This window comes from Dama dama, chromosome 16 (assembly GCF_033118175.1).
Source record: "Dama dama isolate Ldn47 chromosome 16, ASM3311817v1, whole genome shotgun sequence".
Taxonomy (NCBI): domain Eukaryota; kingdom Metazoa; phylum Chordata; class Mammalia; order Artiodactyla; family Cervidae; genus Dama; species Dama dama.
Genome location: NC_083696.1, coordinates 28,615,436 through 28,638,830, shown reverse-complemented (window position 1 = coordinate 28,638,830; position 23,395 = coordinate 28,615,436). Strand labels below are relative to the sequence as shown.

General features: G+C 38.9%; 1 protein-coding gene across 2 annotated transcripts in view; it reads left to right on the top strand.

Moving 5' to 3' along the window:
* Nucleotides 1-23,395, top strand: part of ERCC6L2 (ERCC excision repair 6 like 2) — a 163,857-nt gene that overhangs the window by 94,662 nt on the left and 45,800 nt on the right. For both annotated transcript variants that reach the window (XM_061163672.1, XM_061163673.1), the window contains exons 13-14: nt 3,381-3,480; nt 20,392-20,544. In XM_061163672.1, the coding sequence (XP_061019655.1) occupies nt 3,381-3,480; nt 20,392-20,544 (253 nt within the window). The remainder of the gene's footprint in view (nt 1-3,380; nt 3,481-20,391; nt 20,545-23,395) is intronic.

Sequence of the window (23,395 nt, the reverse complement as noted above, 5' to 3'; positions counted from 1 at the left end):
TTAATAGCATCATCTTTTGGGATCTGAAATAGCTCAGCTGGAATTCCATCACCCTCACTAGCTTTGTTTGTAGTAATGCTTCCTAAGGTCCACTTGATTTCACACTCCTGGATGTCTGCCTCTAGGTAAGTGATCACACCGTCATGGTTATCTGGATCATTATGACCTTTTTTTGTACAATTCATCTGTGTGTTCCTGCCTCCTCTTCTTAATATCTTCAGCTTCTGTTAGGTCCATACCGTTTCTGTCCTTTATTATACCCACCTTTGCATGAAATGTTCCCTTGGTATCTCTAATTTTCTTGAAGAGCTCTCTAGTCTTTCCCATTCTTTTGTTTTCCTCTCTTTCTTTCCATTGTTCACTTAAGATGGCTTTCTTATCTCTCCTTGCTCTTCTTTGGACCTCTGCATTCAGATGGGTATATCTATCCTTTTATCCTTTGTGTTTCACTTCTCTTCTTTTCTTAGCTATTTGTGAGGCCTCATCAGACAGCCATTTTGCCTTTTTGCATTTCTTTTTCTTGGGGATGGTTTTGATTACTGCCTCCTGTACAGTATTAGGAATCTCCATCCATAGTTCTTCATACATTCTGTCTATCAGATCTAATCCCTTGAATCTATTTGTCACTTTCAGTGTATAATCATAAGGATTTAATTTAGGTCCTACCTGAATGGCCTCATGGTTTTCCCTACTTTCTTCAATTTAAGTCTGAGTTTGGCAATAAGGAGTTTATGATCTGACGCACAGTCAGCTCCCAGTCTTCTTTTTGCTGACTGTGTAGAGCTTCTCCGTTTTCGACTGCAAAGAATATAGTCAATCTGATTTCAGTATTGAACATCTGGTGATGGGCAGAGTCTTCTCTTGTGTTGTTGAAAGAGGGTGTTTGGTATAACCAGTATGTTCTCTTGGCAAAACTCTGTTAGCGTTTGTCCCGCTTCATTTTGTACTCCAAGGCCAAACTTGCCTGTTACTCCAGATACCTCTTCATCCCCTATTTTTGCATTCCAGTCAGCTGGAATCTTTTTTTGGTGATAGTTTTAGAGGGTCTTGTAGATATTAATAGAGCCATTCAACTTCAGCTTCTTCAGCACTGGTGGTTGGTGCATAGACTTGGATTACTGTGATATTGAATGATTTGCCTTGGAAACAAACCAAGATCATTCTGTTGTTTTTGAGATTGTACTCAAGTACTACATTTCAGACTCTTGTGTACTGCATTTTGGACTCTTGTGTAATGCAAGGGCTACTCCATTTCTTCTAAGGGATTCTTGCCCACAGTAGAGGTATAATAATCATCTGAATTCCCATTGATACACAGACAAACATCAAAATTAGTATTATTTTAACTTTGAGTTATAATTCTTGTTTTCTATACAATTTTAAAAAACAAGTGCATAAAAACAATTATAACTATTCTGCTAATGAATACATGGCATATAAAAATGCAATTTGTAACATCAATAAAATAAAGAGTGATAGCAGAGCTGTAAAGGTGGTTTAATGAAATTGAAATTAAGTTAGTGTCAGCTTACGATAGGATAAATGTGAACCCATGCAGTCTGACTTGCAGAGCCTAGACTTTCAACCAGCCACTTCCCAGAGACAGCTGCTCAGGAAAACGGTCAAATGAAAACCACAGAAAAATTTCCATTTCCTTTTGACTTAACAACATTTGTTGTAATTTTGTTCTTTTTCATCTAGGCCATCGGGACCTAGCTTACTTATCCCAGTGGTCCCTCAAAATAGAGTTCACTCTGCTTTGGCATTCAGTGAAAGTTGATGATAAAACTAAATGAACAGGATTCCTCTTCTTCTCCCTCTCCTTCTGTTGACTCTGACTGGAGGAACCGAGAAGAACAGTAAAGATACTGACCTCCACACTGTATAACAGTTTCTTGACACTCATCTTTACATGATTAAAGACCTTTTACATATTTGTACTTTATAGACTTAGAAATTGATGACGTGTGGGTCCAGTATAACATGTTACAAGGTTTTATCTGTAAAGATTAAAGAGTAAATGTTCTAACACAGTCTGTCACTCAGCAAACAGTTGACTTACATCAAAGGACATTTCCTTAGATCCATTATCCTTAGACCGAAATGCCTTGTGGGAGAGAAAGGGATTATGAGCCCCTCTCTATCCAGTCTGCAGGATGCAAGTGACAATGCAGTAACTTATCCCTGGCTTTGCTGTGCCGCAAGAGCACTCATTTTTTTCTGGGACAGCAAGATTTTCAGTACCCCAGTATGTCCTCTAGTAAAAGCCCTTCTCTGGGAGAAGGAATGGGCAAAGGAGGCAGAGGAAGCACCAAATATAACAACATAGTGTGACTTTATAAGGTCAAAATTAAATTTACCCCAATTTATAACATTTTCAAGCATGAGGCAGTATGGCCTTGCCCATGATCCCCGATGACTGTAACAGGTATTTAGAAGCAGGTGATCTCATTCAGAACATCCAATAAAACCTCCACCTGGGAGAAGCGACAGGGATTGTACCTATAGTTAACCAGAGTGGTGAGTCAGGTTAGAGTTTTAATTAGCGCTGCAGTCCGTATCAAAACACCTGGGGTGCTAATCAACTGAGTGATCCAGTCAGACAGACTGTGTGGAAATCTCAGTATATGAAGGGTATAAATCTGCGTTTCTGTAGGCTTGCCAGTTGATTAACTGTTTTCCCTCAGGGTTGTTTTTTTTTTTTTTTTAACAGTCTCATTGAAGTATAGTTAACATACAATAAACTGCACATATTTGAAGTGTACAGTTGATAAGTCTTGATATAGGAATATAGCATGAACCCATAACCACAATCAAAATAGCAAGCATATCCATCACCCTTCAAATTTTCTTTGTGCCACTTGGTAATCCATCCCTCTTTCCTCTCCTCAGGCCCTATTCCCAAGCAACCACTGATCTCCTTTCTGTCACTATGGATTAGTTTGCGTTTTTGAGAGGGTTTTTTTTTGGGCGGGGGGCGGGGTTTGGAGTCCTTTGTAAGCTTAAGACTGCCATAAAAGAAAAATCTGAATCTAAGAAAAGTTTTGTACAGTAGAAGGTGATGTTTATAACAGAAATGAAATTGATGCGTATATGTTTTCTACTACTTTTTGTATGAATTTCTGTTTTTACATTATTATTAAATAATACAGCTGATGTAAACATGGACAGAGGAGCCCAGCAGGCTACGGTTCATGGGATCGCAGAGAGTCGGACACGACTGAGCAACTAAGCGCAAAGCTCAGCACATACCTAAACATGAGATTTTTTTTCAATTAAAATTTTAGTGATGTTTCATTTTTATATCCATGAAGCTACCTCCTGAACTTGAAATTGTTTCACTTGATCTTGGTTGCCTTTTGTTTTTAATTTTTCTGCAGAGCATATAGGATCGGGCAGTGCAGAGATGTCAAAGTGCTTAGGCTGATATCCTTGGGAACCGTGGAGGAGATCATGTACTTACGACAAGTATACAAGCAGGTGAATGTATTTCCCTTTTTCTATTTAAAAGTTAATATTTAACAGTGTTAAAAAATTAATAATAAATTTGTATACAAATATATTTTTATTTTATTCTAGCTATAATAATGAATTTAATAAGATGATGAAATATACTCTAGAATACACTTCTATAAAACTAATTCTTAGGTTCATTGAATTTTAGAGCTAAAAGTTTCTTACAGCAATACTTTACCGTACACACAAATCATCTTGGGATCTTTAAAATACAGATTCTTATCTAGTAGTACTGGGTAGAGCCCAAGATTCTGTGTTTTTAACAAGCTCCCGGAAGTGCTAGCACTACTAGTCTACAGACCACGGTTTGAGTAGCAAGGTCACAGCTAAGTGTATGCCACAGATGTGGTCCTGGGGCACCCAGACATCCTCCACTCTCTGGACAGCAAGATTTCCTGAGCCAGGCTCCATCCTTGAGTAGCCTCCTCTCAGAGTAGATATTCACATGTTACCATTTTCTGTATGTGCATAACATGAAGACTGGAGAGGAATACCATATCTAATACAAAGGTTTCATGTTGTATATAATGAAACCAGGACCCAGGATGCTCCAATAAATGAAATCATAGGAATAGAACTCGAGTGTAGTAACTACTGTGCTGGTGTTTTTAATATTCATCTAAAATTGCATTAACTCTGTGATATCCTTAGGGTATCAATTACTGCTCCATTTATGCCTCTAAACAAAGTTTATTTAGTCTATAACTGCCCACTTGAGAAGATCTGGAATGAGGTTCAAGTTTAATTATAAATGTTAAATTTGAATTACTCCCTATATATTTAGTTGGAATCTGTTTAAGAGCAAACATCTGCTACATGTGGTGGTAGTTAACCTAAGAATGATCCAACCTTAAACTTATGCTGTTTTCTTAATTCTAAAGGTAGAATTGTACACAGAAATTTTAATTTTTCTTAAAGCATTTAGCTCTGTAAGAAACTTTTAATCTTTTTGTTCTTTAGTGTAGCACAATGCCTGAAAATTATCTTTTGAGACATATTTAAGTAACTTGGAAAAAAGTAGAATATTATTTTTTGCATCCTTGGAGCAGCTCTTTAAAATACTATCTTTGACTTGTCACAAGTAAGACTCTTTTCTCAGTCCTATTATATATATTTCCTTTTGTATATTTGGTCTGTTGCATAATAATATGTAATAAAAAGTCTTCAGAACATGAAAGTAATTAAAGTTTTCAGAAGTTTGTATGATCTAATTGCTTATTAAAATAAACCTTAGGGAACATTCAGCCATACAGCTTGGTAGGCACAAATAAAGATAAGGTGGCCATCATGTGAGAAATGGCATAAATGTGATTAAAAGATTGATTGATTGGGGGGGAGGAGCCAAGATGGCGGAGGAGTAGGACGGGGAGACCACTTTCTCTCCTACAAATTCATCAAAAGAATAACTGAACACTGAGCAAACTTCGCAAAACAACTTCTGATCGCTAGCTGAGGTCATCAGGCGCCCAGAAAAGCAGCCCATTGTCTTCGAAAGGAGGTAGGACAAAATATAAAAGATAAAAAGTGAGACAAAAGAGCTAAGGACGGAGATCCGTCCCGGGAGCTCTTAGGCGGCATTGCTTGGGGTAGGGTCCGGGCCTGAGTGCCCTGAGGACAATCGGAGGGAGCTTCTGTGAGTTGCCAACATGAACTGTGGGAGACCAAAAGAGAGAGAGTAAATTAACCGGCTCGAACACACTGCCGGCCGTTCGCAGAACAAAGAGACCGAGAGGGTCCAGAGAGGTGCTCGCAGGCTGCGGACCGGCCCAGCTCCGCCGGAGGCAGGAGGCAGGGGGGAGGGGAAGGTCGCGGCGAGACACAGGGCGCAGGCACCCGACCGGCGCTGGCGGGGACTGGGGCTGGGGACGTGGAGGGCAGAAGGCGCACGCACCCGACTGGCGCCAGCGGAAACTGAGACTGGGTCCGCGGAAGGGAGGGGGCGCGCCACACCTGGGGAGAGTGCGCCCACCAAGCCCCTCGCTGCCTGGACCGCTCTGACGGGGAAGGCACTGAGAGCGGGCGCAGCTTTTCCTTCCGCGCTTTTGTGGAACACCCGAGGGCTGGAACCTCGCGCAGCGCGGGGCGCGCTCCATATAGAACAGCCGGGAGCCTGAGCGGCGCAGACGGAGAGGGCAGTGTCGGCCCCTCCCGGCAGCCCCAGCCCGTCCCCGCGGCGCAAGCCCGTCCCCACAGTGCCAGCCTCTCCCTGCAGCGCAAGCCCCTCCCCGCTGAGCGATGGAACTAGCTACCTGAATAAGAGTCCACCTCCGCCCGCCTGTGTCAGGGTGGAAATGAGGCTCTGAAGAGACCGGCAAACAGAAGCCAAATAAACAAAGGGAACCACTTCAGAAGGGACTGGTGCAACAGATTAAAATCCCTCTAGAAAACATTGACTACACCGGAGGAGCCTGTAGATATCGAGAAGCATAAGCTGGAACGAGGAGCTATCTGAAACTGAGCCGAACCCACACTGACCGCAACAGCTCCAGAGAAACTCCTAGATATAATTTTACTTTTTTCTCTTTTTTTTTTTTTTTTAAATTTTTTTTTTTTCTTTTTTCTCTTTTATTTTCCTTTAAAATCCCCTATTACTCCCCCATTACTCCTTACTTTCATTTCCATAGACTTTTACGATTTTTTAATTGGGGGGGGGGAATTTTTTTTTCTTTCTTTTTTTTTTTCTTTTTTCTTTTTCTTTCTTTTTTTTTCTTTTTTTTTCTTTCCTTTTTCTCTTCTATTTTCTATTTTTCTTTTTCTCTTATTTCTTTTAAAGTCCTCTAGTACTCCTCTACTACTCCTTAATTTTCATTTTCAATACACTATAACCTTACAAAAAAAAAGAAGAGAAGCCCTATTTTTAAACCGAAGATTATTCTCTCCCAATCTTGACTCTCTGTTTTCTACCTCAGAACACCTCTATTTCCTCCTTTCCTCTTCTCTTCCCAATCCAATTCTGTGAATCTTTGTAGGTGACTGGGCTACGGAGAACACTCTGGGAACAGACAGCTGCGTAGATCTGTCTCTCTCCTCTTGAGTCCCCCTTTTTCTCCTCCTGTTCATCTCTATCTCCCTCCTCCCTCTCCTCTTCTTCATGTGACTCTGTGAACCTCTCTGGGTGTCCCTAATGGGGGAGAATCTTTTAGCCATTAACCTAGAAGTTTTCTTATCAGGGCTGTATAGTTGGACAAGTCCTGAGACTACAGGAAGAATAAAACTGAAATCCAGAGGCAGGAGACTTAAGCCCAAAACCTGAGAACACCAGAAAACTCCTGACTACAAGGAACTTTAAGTAATAAGTGACTGTCCAAAAGCCTCCATACCTACACTGAAACCAACCACCACCCAAGAGCCAATAAGTTTTAGAGCAAGACATACCACGCAAATTCTCCAGCAATGCAGGAACATAGCCCTGAACATCAACATACAGGCTGCCCAAGGTCACACCTAACACATAGACCCATCTCAAAACTCATTACTGGGCACTCCATTGCTCTCCAAAGAGAAGAAATCAAGTTCCACGCACCAGAACACTGACGCAAGCTTCCCTAACCAGGAAATCTCGACAAGCCAATCGTCTAACCCCACCCACTGGGTTAATCCTCCACAACAAAAAGGAACCACAGACCTCCAGAATACAGAAAGCCCACTCCAGATACAGCAATCTAAACAAGATGAAAAGGCGAAGAGATACCCAACAGGTAAAGGAACATGAAAAATGCCCACCAAGTCAAACAAAAGAGGAGGAGATAGGGAATCTACCTGAAAAAGAATTTAGAATAATGATAATAAAAATGATCCAAAATCTTGAAAACAAAATGGAGTTACAGATAAATAGCCTGGAAACAAAGATTGAAAAAATTCAAGAACTGTTTAATAAAGACCTAGAAGAAATAAAAAAGAGTCAATTACAAATGAATAATGCAATGAATGAGATCAAAAACACTTTGGAGGGAACCAAGAGTAGAATAACGGAGGCAGAAGATAGGATAAGTGAGGTAGAAGGTAAAATGGTGGAAATAAATGAAGCAGAGAGGAAAAAAGAATCAAAAGAAATGAGGACAACCTCAGGGACCTCTGGGACACTGTGAAACGCCCCAACATTCGAATCATAGGAGTTCCAGAAGAAGAAGACAAAAAGAAAGGCCATGAGAAAATACTCGAGGAGATAATAGCTGAAAACTTCCCTAAAATGGGGAAGGAAATAGCCACCCAAATCCAAGAAACCCAGAGAGTCCCAAACAGGATAAACCCAAGGCGAAACACCCCAAGACACATATTAATCAAATTAACAAAGATCAAACACAAAGAACAAATATTAAAAGCAGCAAGGGAAAAATAACAAATAACACACAAAGGGATTCCCATAAGGATAACAGCTGATCTATCAATAGAAACCCTCCAGGCCAGAAGGGAATGGCAGGACGTACTGAAAGTAATGAAAGAGAATAACCTACAACCTAGATTACTGTATCAAGCAAGGATCTCATTCAGATATGAAGGAGAATTCAAAAGCTTTACAGATAAGCAAAAGCTGAGAGAATTCAGCACCACCAAACCAGCTCTTCAACAAATGCTAAAGGATCTTCTCTAGACAGGAAATGCAGAAAGGTTGTATAAACGTGAACCCAAAACAACAAAGTAAATGGCAATGGGACCACACCTATCAATAATTACCCTAAATGTAAATGGGTTGAATGCCCCAACCAAAAGACAAAGATTGGCTGAATGGATACAAAAACAAGACCCCTATATATGCTGTCTATAAGAGACCCACCTCAAAACAAGAGACACATACAGACTAAAAGTGAAGGGCTGGAAAAAAATATTTCATGCAAACGGAGACCAAAAGAAAGCAGGAGTCACAATACTCATATCAGATAAAATAGACTTTCAAATAAAGGAAGTGAAAAGAGACAAAGAAGGACACTACATAATGATCAAAGGATCAATCAAAAAAGAAGATATAACAATTATAAATATATATGCACCCAACATAGGAGCACGGCAATATGTACGGCAAACGCTAATGAGTATGAAAGAGGAAATTAATAGTAACACAATAATAGTGGGAGACTTTAATACCCCACTCACAACTATGGATAGATCAACTAAACAGAAAATTAACAAGGAAACACAAACCTTAAATGACACAATGGACCAGCTAGACCTAATTGATATCTATAGGACATTTCACCCCAAAACAATCAGCTTCACCTTTTTCTCAAGTGCACACGGAACCTTCTCCAGAATAGATCACATCCTGGGCCATAAATCTGGTCTTGGAAAATTCAAAAAAATTGAAATCATTCCAGTCATCTTTTCTGACCACAGTGCAGTAAGATTAGATCTCAATTACAGGGAAAAAAATTGTTAAAACTTCAAACATATGGAGGCTAAATAACACGCTTCTGAATAACCAACAAATCATAGAAGAAATCAAAAAAGAAATCAAAATATGTATAGAAATGAATGAAAATGAAAACACAACAACCCAAAACCTATGGGACACTGTAAAAGCAGTGCTAAGGGGAAGGTTCATAGCATTACAGGCTTACATCAAGAAACAGGAAAAAAACCAATTAAATAACCTAACTCTACACCTAAAGCAATTAGAGAAGGAAGAAATGAAGAACCCCAGAGGTAGCAGAAGGAAAGAAATCTTAAAAATCAGGGCAGAAATAAATGCAAAAGAAACTAAAGAGACCATAGCAAAAATCAACAAAGCTAAAAGCTGGTTTTTTGAAAAAATAAACAAAATTGACAAACCATTAGCAAGACTCATTAAGAAACAAAGAGAGAAAAACCAAATTAACAAAATTAGAAATGAAAATGGAGAGATCACAACAGACAACACTGAAATACAAAGGATCATAAGAGACTACTACCAGCAGCTCTATGCCAATAAAATGGACAACTTGGATGAAATGGACAAATTCTTAGAAAAGTATAACTTTCCAAAACTGAACCAGGAAGAAATAGAAGATCTTAACAGACCCATCACAAGCAAGGAAATCGAAACTGTCATCAAAAATCTTCCAGCAAACAAAAGCCCAGGACCAGATGGCTTCACAGCTGAATTCTACCAAAAATTTAGAGAAGAGCTAACACCTATCTTACTCAAACTCTTCCAGAAAATTGCAGAAGAAGGTAAGCTTCCAAACTCATTCTATGAGGCCACCATCACCCTAATTCCAAAACCAGACAAAGATGCCACAAAAAAAGAAAACTACAGGCCAATATCACTGATGAACATAGATGCAAAAATCCTTAACAAAATTCTAGCAAACAGAATCCAACAACATATTAAAAAAATCATACACCATGACCAAGTGGGCTTTATCCCAGGAATGCAAGGATTCTTTAATATCCGCAAATCAATCAATGTAATACACCACATTAACAAATTGAAAGATAAAAACCATATGATTATCTCAATAGATGCAGAGAAAGCCTTTGACAAAATTCAACACTCATTTATGATTAAAACTCTCCAAAAAGCAGGAATAGAAGGAACATACCTCAACATAATAAAAGCTATATATGACAAACCCACAGCAAGCATCACCCTCAATGGTGAAAAATTGAAGGCATTTCCCCTGAAATCAGGAACAAGACAAGGGTGCCCACTCTCACCACTACTATTCAACATAGTGTTGGAAGTTTTGGCCACAGCAATCAGAGCAGAAAAAGAAGTAAAAGGAATCCAGATAGGAAAAGAAGAAGTGAAACTCTCGCTGTTTGCAGATGACATGATCCTCTACATAGAAAACCCTAAAGACTCTACCAGAAAATTACTAGAGCTAATCAATGAATATAGTAAAGTTGCAGGATATAAAATTAACACACAGAAATCCCTTGCATTCCTATATACTAACAATGAAAAAACAGACAGAGAAATTAAGGAAACAATACCATTCACCATTGCAACAAAAAGAATAAAATACTTAGGAGTATATCTACCTAAAGAAACAAAAGACCTATACATAGAAAACTATAAAACACTGATGAAAGAAATCAAAGAGGACACAAACAGATGGAGAAACATACCGTGTTCATGGATTGGAAGAATTAATATTGTCAAAATGGCTATTCTACCCAAAGCAGTCTATAGATTCAATGCAATCCCTATCAAGCTACCAACGGTATTTTTCACAGAACTAGACCAAAGAATTTCACAATTTGTATGGAAATACAAAAAACCTCGAATAGCCAAAGCAATCTTGAGAAAGAAGAATGGAACTGGAGGAATCAACCTGCCTGACTTCAGACTCTACTACAAAGCCACAGTCATCAAGACATTATGGTACTGGCACAAAGACAGAAATATAAATCAATGGAACAGAATAGAAAGCCCAGAGATAAATCCACGAACCTATGGACACCTTATCTTTGACAAAGGAGGCAAGGATATACAATGGAAAAAAGACAACCTCTTTAACAAGTGGTGCTGGGAAAACTGGTCAACCACTTGTAAAAGAATGAAACTAGAACACTTTCTAACTCCATACACAAAAATAAACTCAAAATGGATTAAAGATCTAAATGTAAGACCAGAAACTATAAAACTCCTAGAGGAGAACATAGGCAAAACACTCTCCGACATAAATCACAGCAGGATCCTCTATGACCCACCTCCCAGAATATTGGAAATAAAAGCAAAACTAAACAAATGGGACCTAATGAAACTTAAAAGCTTTTGCACAACAAAGGAAACTATAAGTAAGGTGAAAAGACAGCCCTCAGATTGGGAGAAAATAATAGCAAATGAAGCAACAGACAAAGGATTGATCTCAAAAATATACAAGCAACTCCTGCAGCTCAATTCCAGAAAAATAAATGACCCAATCAAAAAATGGGCCAAAGAAATAAACAGACATTTCTCCAAAGAAGACATACAGATGGCTAACAAAGACATGAAAAGATGCTCAACATCACTCATTATCAGAGAAATGCAAATCAAAACCACAATGAGGTATCATTACACGCCAGTCAGGATGGTTGCTATCCAAAAGTCTACAAGCAATAAATGCTGGAGAGGGTGTGGAGAAAAGGGAACCCTCTTACACTGTTGGTGGGAATGCAAACTAGTACAGCCGCTATGGAAAACAGTGTGGAGATTTCTTAAAAAACTGGAAATAGAACTGCCATATGACCCAGCAATCCCACTTCTGGGCATACACACTGAGGAAACCAGATCTGAAAGAGACACGTGCACCCCAATGGTCATCGCAGCACTGTTTATAATAGCCAGGACATGGAAGCAACCTAGATGCCCATCAGCAGATGAATGGATAAGGAAGCTGTGGTACATATACACCATGGAATATTACTCAGCCATTAAAAAGAATTCATTTGAACCAGTCCTAATGAGATGGATGAAGCTGGAGCCCCTTATACAGAGTGAAGTAAGCCAGAAAGATAAAGAACATTACAGCATACTGACACATGTATATGGAATTTAGAAAGGTGATAACGATAACCCTATATGCAGAACAGAAAAAGAGACACAGAAATACAGAACAGACTTTTGAACTTTGTGGGAGAATGTGAGGGTGGGATATTTCAAAAGAACAGCATGTATACTATCTATGGTGAAACAGATCACCAGCCCAGGTGGGATGCACGAGACAAGTGCTCCGGCCTGGTGCACTGGGAAGACGCAGAGGAATCGGGTGGAGAGGGAGGTGGGAGGGGGGATCGGGATTGGGAATACATGTAAATCCATGGCTGATTCATATCAATGTATGACAAAACCCACTGGAAAAAAATAATAATAATAATAAAAATTAAAAAAAAAAAAAAAAAGATTGATTGATTGGACTTTGAACCAAGGGTGCAAATGACAAACACATTCTAGCCTCACAAGTGTTCTCAGATCTCTTGGGGGGGAGGGGCGGGATCTAAAATGATGTTTAAAAAAACCTATAAAAATATTGGAAAGCACAAGAGTTTTCTCTGTGGGCTAGAAATGATAAGGAACCCTGAAAGACAAAGGGCAGCTGAGATCAGATTGAAGGAAGATATCAGTCATGAGAAGATTACTGGAAAAGATAGGTGCAACTTATGAATACTCCAAGCTTAGAGTCATAGATATAAAAAAAGGAGCCTTGGGTTAAGTATAATGCCCCCTCTTTGGGGTATTATTAATAATCTAACATGATCTTTCCCCCATTGTACCAAACTGCAGCCAGTGGAAATGTCTGCTCTCAACTAGAAACAAAACAGAAATACTGGACAGAAAGAAGCAAAGCTCCAAATTTTTGCTGAAATAGAGAAGAAAGTTCAAAATAATAAATGCCTACAAACCCCTCCACCTGCTCCCTGCTTTAAATAATTATTGCAGTTGGCCTAGATAAGCATGTGAGACATTTGAAGTCAGATGAAACCCCTCCCCCCCAAATAGTTAGTATGGAACAGTTTTGGAAAAGAAACACTATGAAAGTGTCCCTCAGAGATACCAGGTCCTAATCCCTGGAACCTGTAAATGTTACTTCATATGGAGAAAAGGATCTTTGCAGATGTGATTAAGGATTTTTTGAGATGGGCCCTAAGTCACAAGTGTTCTTATAAATAAGAAGCAAAGGGAAATCTGACACAGGCAGAAGAGGAGGCAGTGTACCACAGAGGCAGAGATTAGAGCTAGGCAGTCACAAACTAAGGAATGCCGACAGCCACCAGAAGTGAAAAGAGGCAAGGAACGGATCCTCCTCTAGAGCTTGTGAAGGGAACATGGCTCTGCAAAGCTTGATTTTATTCCAGTGATACTGATACCAGACTTACAGCCTCCTGTAGGAGAATAAATTTCTATTGTTTTAAGCCATCAAGTTTATGCAATTTGTTACAAGAGATACAGGAACTAATATGTGTGTGTTGTGTTTGACTCTCTTCAACCCCTTGGACTGTAGCCTGCCAGACTCCTCTCTCTATGGAATTTTTCCGGCAAGAATTCTGGAGTGGATTGTCATTTCTTCCTCCAGGGGATCTTCCCGACCCGGAGACTAAACCCATGTCTCTGGTATCTCCTGCATTGGCAGGCAGAGTCTTTATCACTGTTCTACCTGGGACTCCCCTAGGAACTATTATAGGCACGGAAAAAATAATATCAGAGAAAACAAAAGTAATAGAAAAGAGTAGAAGATTTTTTAAAAAACTATAAATATTCAAAAGGTAAGTGAGGTTGTAGGATCCTGGAAATAAGAAAAGACTACTACAAAAAAATCCATTAGAGAGCCAGAAAATGAAAAACTCCAGCAATAGGCTGAATATCAAAGAGCAAAGTTTCATCTAAAAGAATGCGCCACACAGTTCTTCTAGATAACAGAGCAAAAAAGACAGAGATAGAATACATGTAAGAAAACTTAGGAGAAATGAAGGTTACATCTAGGACTTTCAACATCAGTCTTATAGTTGAAGAAGTTAATAGAAGAAAGAAGCCCAAATAAAGGATGAAACTTTTAAGTAGTAGAAAAATAAGAGAGTCCACAGATTATATGAGCCTACTGAGTGCTAAATAGGATAAATGAAAATAGATCCACACTTAGATTGTCTTTTTATAATTGTAAAATACCAAGGATAAAGAGATAAATACTTAAAATTCCCAGAAATAAACTTTATGGAGACGAAAAAAAATTATAAGAGTACTAGAATTAGGTAGATAGCTAATTGTTTTTAGCAATATTGGGTGTTTAGGAGCAGTAACTTAAAATGAGGGGAGATTATAGCTCTGTATTGTCAGAGAATGGGAATGAATTTTTAATTCAGAAGTTTTCCACAGTGGTGGAAACTTTTCCTTCGGTAGTGAGTTATACCAAACATTTAATATTCTTCTTGAGAACAGAGAAGGGAACAATTCCAGCCTACTTGAGAAAGATAGAAGAATACTGAAGCCAAAATTGGCAAAGACATTAAAAGAACAGAAAATTATAGACAAATATGTCTCATGAGCATAAACGTAAAAATCTTTAACAAAGCCTCTGTTAGAAGTTGAATTGTGCACCCCCCCCCCCCCACCACCACAAAAAAATGAAATAAAAAACATGGTGAAGTCCTTAATCTCTGGTAGCTGTGAATGGGATCTTACTTGGAAGTAAGATCTTTGCTGATATAATCAAATTAAATAATATTATACTCTATTAGGGTGGGCCCTAATTCTGGTATGACTGATATTCTTACAAAAGGGAAATTTGGATGCAGACAAACACAGAAGGAGGATGCCATGTAATGATAGAGGCAAAGACTGGAGTGATGAAGCTGTGAACCAAGGAATGCGTAGGATTGCCGGCAACTACCAGAAACTAGGAAAAAGAAAGGAAGGATTTTCCTTCCCTTAGAACTTTCAGAGAGCGTATGGCCCTGCCAGTATCTTGATTTCAGACTTAGACTCCAGAACTGAGAGAGAATAAATTTCTGTTGTTTTATACCACGTGGTTTATGGTACTTTGTTACAGCAGCCTTAGGATACTGATGCAGCCTCTAAGGCAAATGTTGCAAATTTGACTACATTTTTATATGAAACTTCTGTATGACAAAGGAAGTACAAGCCAAATTAAAGGACACTCAGGAGGAAATATTTGCCATAAATATAATAAATAAAGGATTAGCATCTATAATATATAAAGAACTCCTACAAACCAATAAAAAGGCTATGATTAGACATTTTAGTGAAGAAAAAATACTAATGTATACATAATGCACATGAAAAGATGCTTAATTATATATAATTGAGAAATACAAAATAAGATTGCGTTCTACATGTTCTGCAAAAGACTTTTTGTTCTATGGGGTATTTTTTAGGGAGTTGGGGAGATTAATGTTGCTCATTATTGGTGGAGATACTTTTAAAGAGATGCTCATATAGTGTTTTTGGAATACAGCATGCACTTATTTTAGAAGTTAGTTTAACAGCATTTTAAAATGCACTTTAAAATGTAGAAATATTCTCACATATGCACAGTGAAGAATGACAAAGATTTATGTTCAGAATTGTTAGTATTTGTTTGAAAAATGGAAAAAAAGAACAGCCTAAATGTCCAACAGTAACAGAATAACATATATTCTGATATACCATATTATGGAATACCTTGCAACAGCAAGAATTTTTTTAAAAGATTATAGAGTAAATATACCTATGTGACACAATCTTTAAGACATTTTAAGTGGGGCAAAAAAAGTAACTTGCAGAACATGTATATCAGTTGTGTTTGTTTATAAAACTATTTATGTATATAAAAATAGCTCTAACGGCATTGAAAAAGCTCTAGGAAGGATAAACCTAAATATTACAGTATTGGTTAGATTGATAAGGGATAATCTATATTGTTCAAGGAGACTTGCCCTTTGATGTTTTGTTTACGTTTGTTTACCATAAAAGTCTTCAGGTGTTTTATACTTTAAAAAAAAAACACTTATACAGTGATACAATGACTGTGCTCCTTCTGGTTTGGAGCATTGCATACAATCTAGTTTGACATTCAGAAATTCATCTTTCACGTATATGTGATTTATTTAGAAGTAAATATGTATTTACAAAAGAGTTGCAAGAACAGCACAGAGAACTCCCAATTAACTTCACCCAACTTCTCCAGTTGTTAACATTTTACCACATTTGCTTTTTCCTTCTCTCACTCAGCCATGATCTTTATTCTTTTTCTGAACCATTTGAAAGTTGTAAACCTGTCACCTCTACATTCTCTGTATTTCTCTGTTTATATGTACATATAAAAATAGCTTTATGCATTATAAACACTCAGTTTTACATACTTTTCTGCAGCTTTCTTCTCCTTCATCCCCTACTCTCTTCTCAAAAATGTAGGTATCCAAATCAAGAAACTAACACTTACAGCATTACCTTATAATTCATAGAACCCATGCAGATTTCATCAGCTTTCCTGGCAATGTCTCGTTTCTCCTCCTGGCTCAGAATCCAATCCAGGATCATAATTACATTTCTTTTTGTGTCTCCTAGTTTTCTTCAACCTTAAGTTACGCAGGCTTTCCTGGTCTTTCATGACCTTGACAGTTTTAAAAAGTAAAGCCTTTCCTTGTGTATACTTTCTCTCAACATGTCCATTTGATGTTTCCTCATGTCCCAACTCAAGACAAGCAGCTTTCACAAGAATGGCACAGAGACCGCTGTGGTCTTCTGATCACACTGTCAGAAGGCACCTAGTGCCTAGACGACCTGGCCTGCTAGTGATACTCATCTTGATCACCTGTCAAGTTCGTGTCTACCAGCTTTCTCCACTGCAGAGTTACCACTTTTTACATTTCTAAGTTGAGATGTGTATTTTATGGGAAGATCATCAGAGGCCATGCCAATATAGTCAGCCCTCTGTTTCCATGGTTCTTTCACAGATTCAAACAACTGTGGATTAAAGTGACACTTGAATTTGCTCTGTGCTAGCTATTTGTAGAGCATTTATGTTGTTCAGTTCAGTTCAGTCGCTCAGTTGTTTCCGGCTCTTTGCGACCCCATGGACTGTACCAGGCTTCCCTGTCCATTGTATTTACATGTGTTTACACAGAGTTTGGGCTTCCCTAGTAGCTCAGCTGGTAAAGAATCTTCCTGCAATGCAGCAGACCCCAGTTTAATTTCTGGGTGAGGAAGATCCCCTGGAGAAGGGATAGGCTACCCACTCCAGTATTCTTGGGCTTCCCTGGTGGCTCAGATGGTAAAGAATCTGCCTGCAATGCAGGAGACCTGGGTTCGATCCCTGAGTTGGGAAGATCCCCTGAAGGAGGGCCTGGTAACCCACTCCAGTATTCTTGCCTGGAGAATCCCCATGGACAGAGAAGCCTGGCAGGCTACAGTCCATGGGGCTGCAAAGAATCAGACACGACTGAGCGACCAAGCACAGCACAGCACTGCACACAGAGTTTACATTGTATTAGGTGTTACAAGTAATCTAGAGATGATTTAAAGCATACAGGAAGGTAATGCTTAGCTCATATGCAGATACTATGCCATCTCATAAAAGCAACTTGAGCATGCATGATCCTGATATACATGGGGGTCCCAGAACCAGTCCCCCTGATACCAAGGGATGAGGGACAGCTGTACCCTGTTCCTCATCAGCTTTAGTGTTCATTGATGATTCCTACCTGAATCAGCTACCACTGTGATGGTTTGTCAGATGGTGATTTTTCTATTTCCATTATTACTTCTTTTATATTTGTTGGCATTCTACCAAAAACAGAGCTTTCCTTTCTCTTCCATTGATTTAATCTGTGTGGACTCATGAGCTAGTATTTTAGTAACAAATTTTAGGAACACACTGAATATCATGAATTGTTTTTATGTTCAAACTCTCATTTTCTGACCAGTGAGAACCCCTTCAAGGGGGCTTCTGTCTCATTTTGGCAAGCTCTCATCATGCTTATTGCACCTCCTTACTGTGGTGGGCTGAATAATAGTCCTCCACATATACCCGTACCCTAATTCCTTGAACACACCTGGATTATGTGGGTGGGCGCATTGTAATCACAAGGGTCCTTATAAAAGGAGGGGGTAGCAGTAGGGTCAGAAAAAGGGAAGAAGAAGGCAACATGACGACAGAAGCAGAGGGTCTGGGAGAACGATGTAAAGATGCCTCATTACTGGCCTTGAAGGTGGAGGGTGGGGTCATGTACTCTTAACGTGGTGAATGTTCCTTTTTTACTTCTTGCATATCCTGTATATTATGAAGAAATCTAAGCATTTCGTAGCCTTCCATGGGTTTTTTCTTAAGCTAGAAGCTACATTTTCCAAATACTGATATTTTCCCCCTTACCCTCTTGACTTGTAACAATGGTTTTGTTATAGTTAGCCTAGAGATGGATGCATCAGGCCTTCAGTTTTACTTGGGCCATTTTGGAAAACTTAAATTTTAAGTACAAAATAATGTGTCTTTTATAAATTTTGTGATAAAGCTTTGCTAGGAGACAAAGATTCAGATGAATGCTTACAAGTTACTTTGGTGATTATATTTAGTACAACCATCTGACAATAGAGACTTTAAGGAAGTGTTTAAGGAATACAGTGTTTAAGGAAGTGTCAGTAGCAAGGGTAAAATCATCAGTAACTGGGCCATCAAGTAAATCAGTTGCTGTCGTGATTATGTATTTCCAGGACTATGACATGTATTTTGGGGACACATATAAAACTAATCAAATCAGTGTATTGATCCATAACTTATTCAAATTTAGGTCCCAAGGGTCTTGTTTTAAGAGGGACATCTGGCAATGAGAAATTGATACAAGTATAAATTTTGTGTTCAGCCAAACTCAGGTATAAATTCTACAAATGATGCTTCCTAGTAGGGCAGCTGTGAGAAAGACACTTAATTTCTCTAAATTTAAGTTCTTTTATTTCTGGAAGGGAGAAGATAATATAGGATCATAGGAGTTAAATGAGAATATAAAAATGCTACACATATATCCAGTAAATAGAAGCTGTTATTAGTAAGAATAATTTTAGTTACCTAAAGCAATTTTTGCTGTTGTCGTTCAGTCTCTGACACTTTTATGACCCACTGGGCTCCAGCCCACCAGGTTCCTCTGTGCGTGGGATTTCTCAGGCAAGAATACTGCTTGTTGTTGTCTAGTTGCTAAGTTGTGTCCGACTCTCTGACTCCATAGACTAGACTGTAGCTGGCCAGGCTCCTCTGTCCATGGAATTTTCCAGGCAAGAGTACTGGAGTCAGTTGCCATTTCCTCCTCCAGGGGATCTTCCCAACCCAGGGATCAAACCTGAGTCTCCTGCATTTCCTGCATTGGCAGGTGAATTCTTTACACTGAACCAGTGAGGAAGCTCCAAGGATGTTGGAATGGGTAGCTATTCCCTTCTCCAGGGGATCTTCCCAACCCAAGGATCGAACCCAGGTCTCCTCCATTGCAGGCAGATCCTTTACTGTCTGAGCCACTAGGGAAGCCCAAGAATACTGGAGTGGGTTGCTATTTCCTTCTCCAGGGGAACTTCCTAATTCAGGGATCAAACCCGCATCTCCTGCCTTGGCAGGTGAATTCTTTACACTGAGCCACCAAGGAAGCCCGTAAAACAATGAGTTATAGTGCCCGGCGTGCTGCAGCTCATGGGGTCACAAAGAGTCGGACATAACTGAGCAACTGAATTGAACTGAACTGAACTGATAGTACAAATCAGTCTGATTAAAATCACAAAGTATCACTTCTTACTAATCCTTCCATCAGCAATAGAATTGAGGTTATTTTTCACTCTTTGTTTCTTTTAAGAAAAGTTAGAGTGTACATGGGATTAATTGAAGTGTATTTAGTTATATACAGTAAAATATCTAATCAGTTAGGAGACACATTAAGTTGATACTAAAGTGGTATATGTCTTTAAGGGTTCCATGTCAGTGTTCTTGCTGAATTCACAATTGTTTCAGGGATGCAGTGTTTCTAAACAATGGTTGGATTTTTGCTGTTAGTTGACAGTGTAACCATGGCCACAATTAGTTTGATACCAACGTGGTTATTGTATAACTACTTTAGATTATAATTTAACTTTGGTGATGTAGGGACTATTTCTTCCAGTTTTAGTAGTTTCTATTGAAGTAAGAGTCTAGAAAGGAGAAGAGTGTTTTCAAATGTGTGCCTTTTACATTTTACGTCAGGTGGCTAGGCCATAGAGAGATCATCTTGAGTCAGTTTTTAGAAAACAGATAAAATAGGAAATGTAAGATTTTGTTCTTTAATAAAACTGGACAGATTATTTCACCATAATGGCAACATCTGCCAGGGAAATTAAAATAAAATTTCCTCCCTACGGAGATTCTGCCTGCTCGAGCTAAAGCTGTGTATATACAGGGAATGCCAGGAAATTCTGACATATTGTTGGAGCAAACACTTCAAAAATATCTTGTGTTTTTTCTGTTATAGCAACTTCACTGTGTGGTGGTTGGAAGTGAAAATGCCAAGCGATATTTTGAAGCAGTTCAAGGATCAAAAGAGCATCGAGGAGAACTTTTTGGAGTCTATAATCTCTTCAAACTGAGGTCCCAAGGGTCTTGTCTTACAAGGGACATCCTGGAGGTGTGAAATTTTTCTTTGATCTTTTCAGTATTTTAAACATGGATTTCTACCTCAGGAAAATTGCTGGTGCCTTTTGAGAGAAATTTTTGGTTTTCTTCATAAAAAAAGTCCTATATTTAGAATTTCTACTTTTAGAGAAATTGGAAATGAATTCTTATACCTCTAATTGAAGATTTTCCCCATGCATAGTTAAATTCAGATACATATACAAGATAGTATGACCTTCCAAGGCCATTTTCAGACTGGTAAAGAGAAATCTATCATTTGGAAAACAGCTGTTGAAGTCAGGAACTAAAAAAAAGAGACTTTCCTAAGGAAACAAAAGTATAAAGCGTGTTTTGATTGACAGTTAGCAAACAATCCCTGAGATGCACTCTCATGTCTTGTGGGGACTTTCTTTTTCTGTTCCCAATGAAAGTTACACCAGTATTTCAGACTCTCCCAGTCATGTTCATCTTCAGGATGCAAATGTTTCTTATTCTTAACAGGATATTTATACCCTTTAAAAAAAACTTTTAAATTCTTTAATATACTAGAATACTAAGAATATTAGCCTGTTTTTCACTTACTATTGATATGAGTATCATGAAGTCTTGGCCTATCCTTTTTTTCAATCCCTTCATCTGAGAAAACTGAGTCTTGAAAACCTTCAGGATATTTCCCTTAACTTCCAGAACTCTGTAGTGAAGCCTTAATGTACTGCATTTATTTAATAGTGCCATAGAAACAGTTCAAAGAGCAGTTAGTCTCTGTCCTTAAAGAGTTTAGACCATGTTTATGGCAGATGGAAGAGAATGTTTATCTAATGTACACGTAACATTGGTAAGCACATGTTAAGTAAGTTCGGTAGTGGTTCAGTGGTTCAAAGGTGATCACCAATAGATGGAGAAGAGGAAGGTATATGTTATTTGTGTGTTGTGAATATTACAACTGTTATGCAATGTCTGATGTTTACTGCTGAGTTTTATTTTATAGTAATTATTTGATTCTGAATTGAGTGACCCATGTAAGGTTCCCCTTTTTCTTGTTTTGTATATGCTGATTCTTTCATGGACTTGTTCTTTCCCATTCCTCTTCTCTAATCAATGACTTTGTCTGTCCTTCAGGCCCCCCTCAGATCGTACCTCCTTCACAGAGTACTGCGCAACATACTAATGTATATTCGTGTTTCTAATTTGAAATCATTATCTGTAAAATATATTAGTATTATATTACTTTTCCTGTTTTCTGTTGTTGTTTAGTCACCGAGTCCTGCCTGGCTCTGCAACCTCATGGACTGCAGCACGCCAGGCCTCCCTGTCCATCACCAACTCCCAGAGTTTACTCAGACTCATGTCCATTGAGTCAGTGATGCCATCCAGCCATCTCATCCTCTGTCGTCCCCTTCTCCTCCCGCGTTCAATCTTTCCCAGCATCAGGATTTTTCCAGTGAGTCAGTTCTTTGTACTAGGTGACCAAAGTATTGGAGTTTCAGCTTCATCATCAGTCCTTCCAATGAATATTCAGGACTGATTTCCTTTAGGATGGACTGGTTGGATCTCTTTGCTGTCCAAGGGACTCTTGAGTCTTCTCCAACACCACAGTTCAAAAGCATCAATTCTTTGATGTTCAGCTTTCTTTTAGTCCAACTCTCACATCCATACATGACTACTGGAAAAACCATAGCTTTGACTAGGTGGACCTTTGTTGGCAAAATAATGTCTCTGCTTTTTAATATGCTGTCTATGTTGGTCATAACTTTTCTTCCAAGGAGCAAGCATCTTTTAATTTCATGGCTGCAGTCACCATCTACAGTGATTGTGGAGCCCAAAAAGATAACATCTTTCACTGTTGCCAGTGTTTCCCCATCTATTTGCCATGAAATGATGGGACCAGATGCCATGATCTTGGTTTTCTGAATGTTGAGTTTTAAGCCACTGTTTGACTCTCCTCTTTCACTTTCATCAAGAGGCTCTTTAGTTCTTCACTTTTTGCCATAACAGTGATGTCATCTGCATGTCTGAGGTTATTGATACTGATATTGATTATTGAGGATATTGATATTGCCAGGTTATCCTCCTGGCAGTCTTGATTCCAGCTTGTGCTTCATCCAGCCCAGCATTTCTCATGATATACTCTGCCTAAAAATTAAATAAGCAGGGTGACAAAATACAGCCTTGACATACTCCTTTCCCAATTTGGAACCAGTCCATTGTTCCATTGTTCCATGTCCAGTTCTAACTGTTGCTTCCTGACCCGCATACAGATTTGTCAAGAGGCAGGTAAGGTAGTCTGGTATTCCCATCTCTTGAACAATTTTCCACAGTTTATTGTGATCCTCACAGGAAAAAGCTTTGGCATTGTCAATAAAACAGAAGTAGATGTTTTTCTGGAACTCTCTTGCTTTTCTGATGATCCATTGGATTTTCGCAATTTGATCTCTGGTTTCTCTGCCTTTCCTAAATCCAGCTTGAACATCTGGAAGTTCATGGTTCATATACTGTTGAAGCCTGGCTTGGAGAATTTTGAGCATTACTTTGCTAGCATGTGCGATGAATGCAATTGTGCGGTTCTTTGGCATTTCCTCTCTTTGGGATTGGAAAGAAAACTGACCTCTTCCATCCTGTGGCCACTGCTGAGTTTTCCAAATTTGCTAGCATATTACGTGCAGCACTTTCACAGCATCACCTTTTACTATCCTTCATTAATCTTTTACTATCCTTCACTATCTCCTGGAATTTGCTCAAATCATGTCCATTGAGTTGATCGTGCCATCTCATCCTCTGCCGTCTCCTTCTCCTCTTGCCCTCAGTCTTTCCCCACATCAGGGTCTTTTCCAGTGAGTTGGCTCTTCCCGTCGGATGGACAGTAT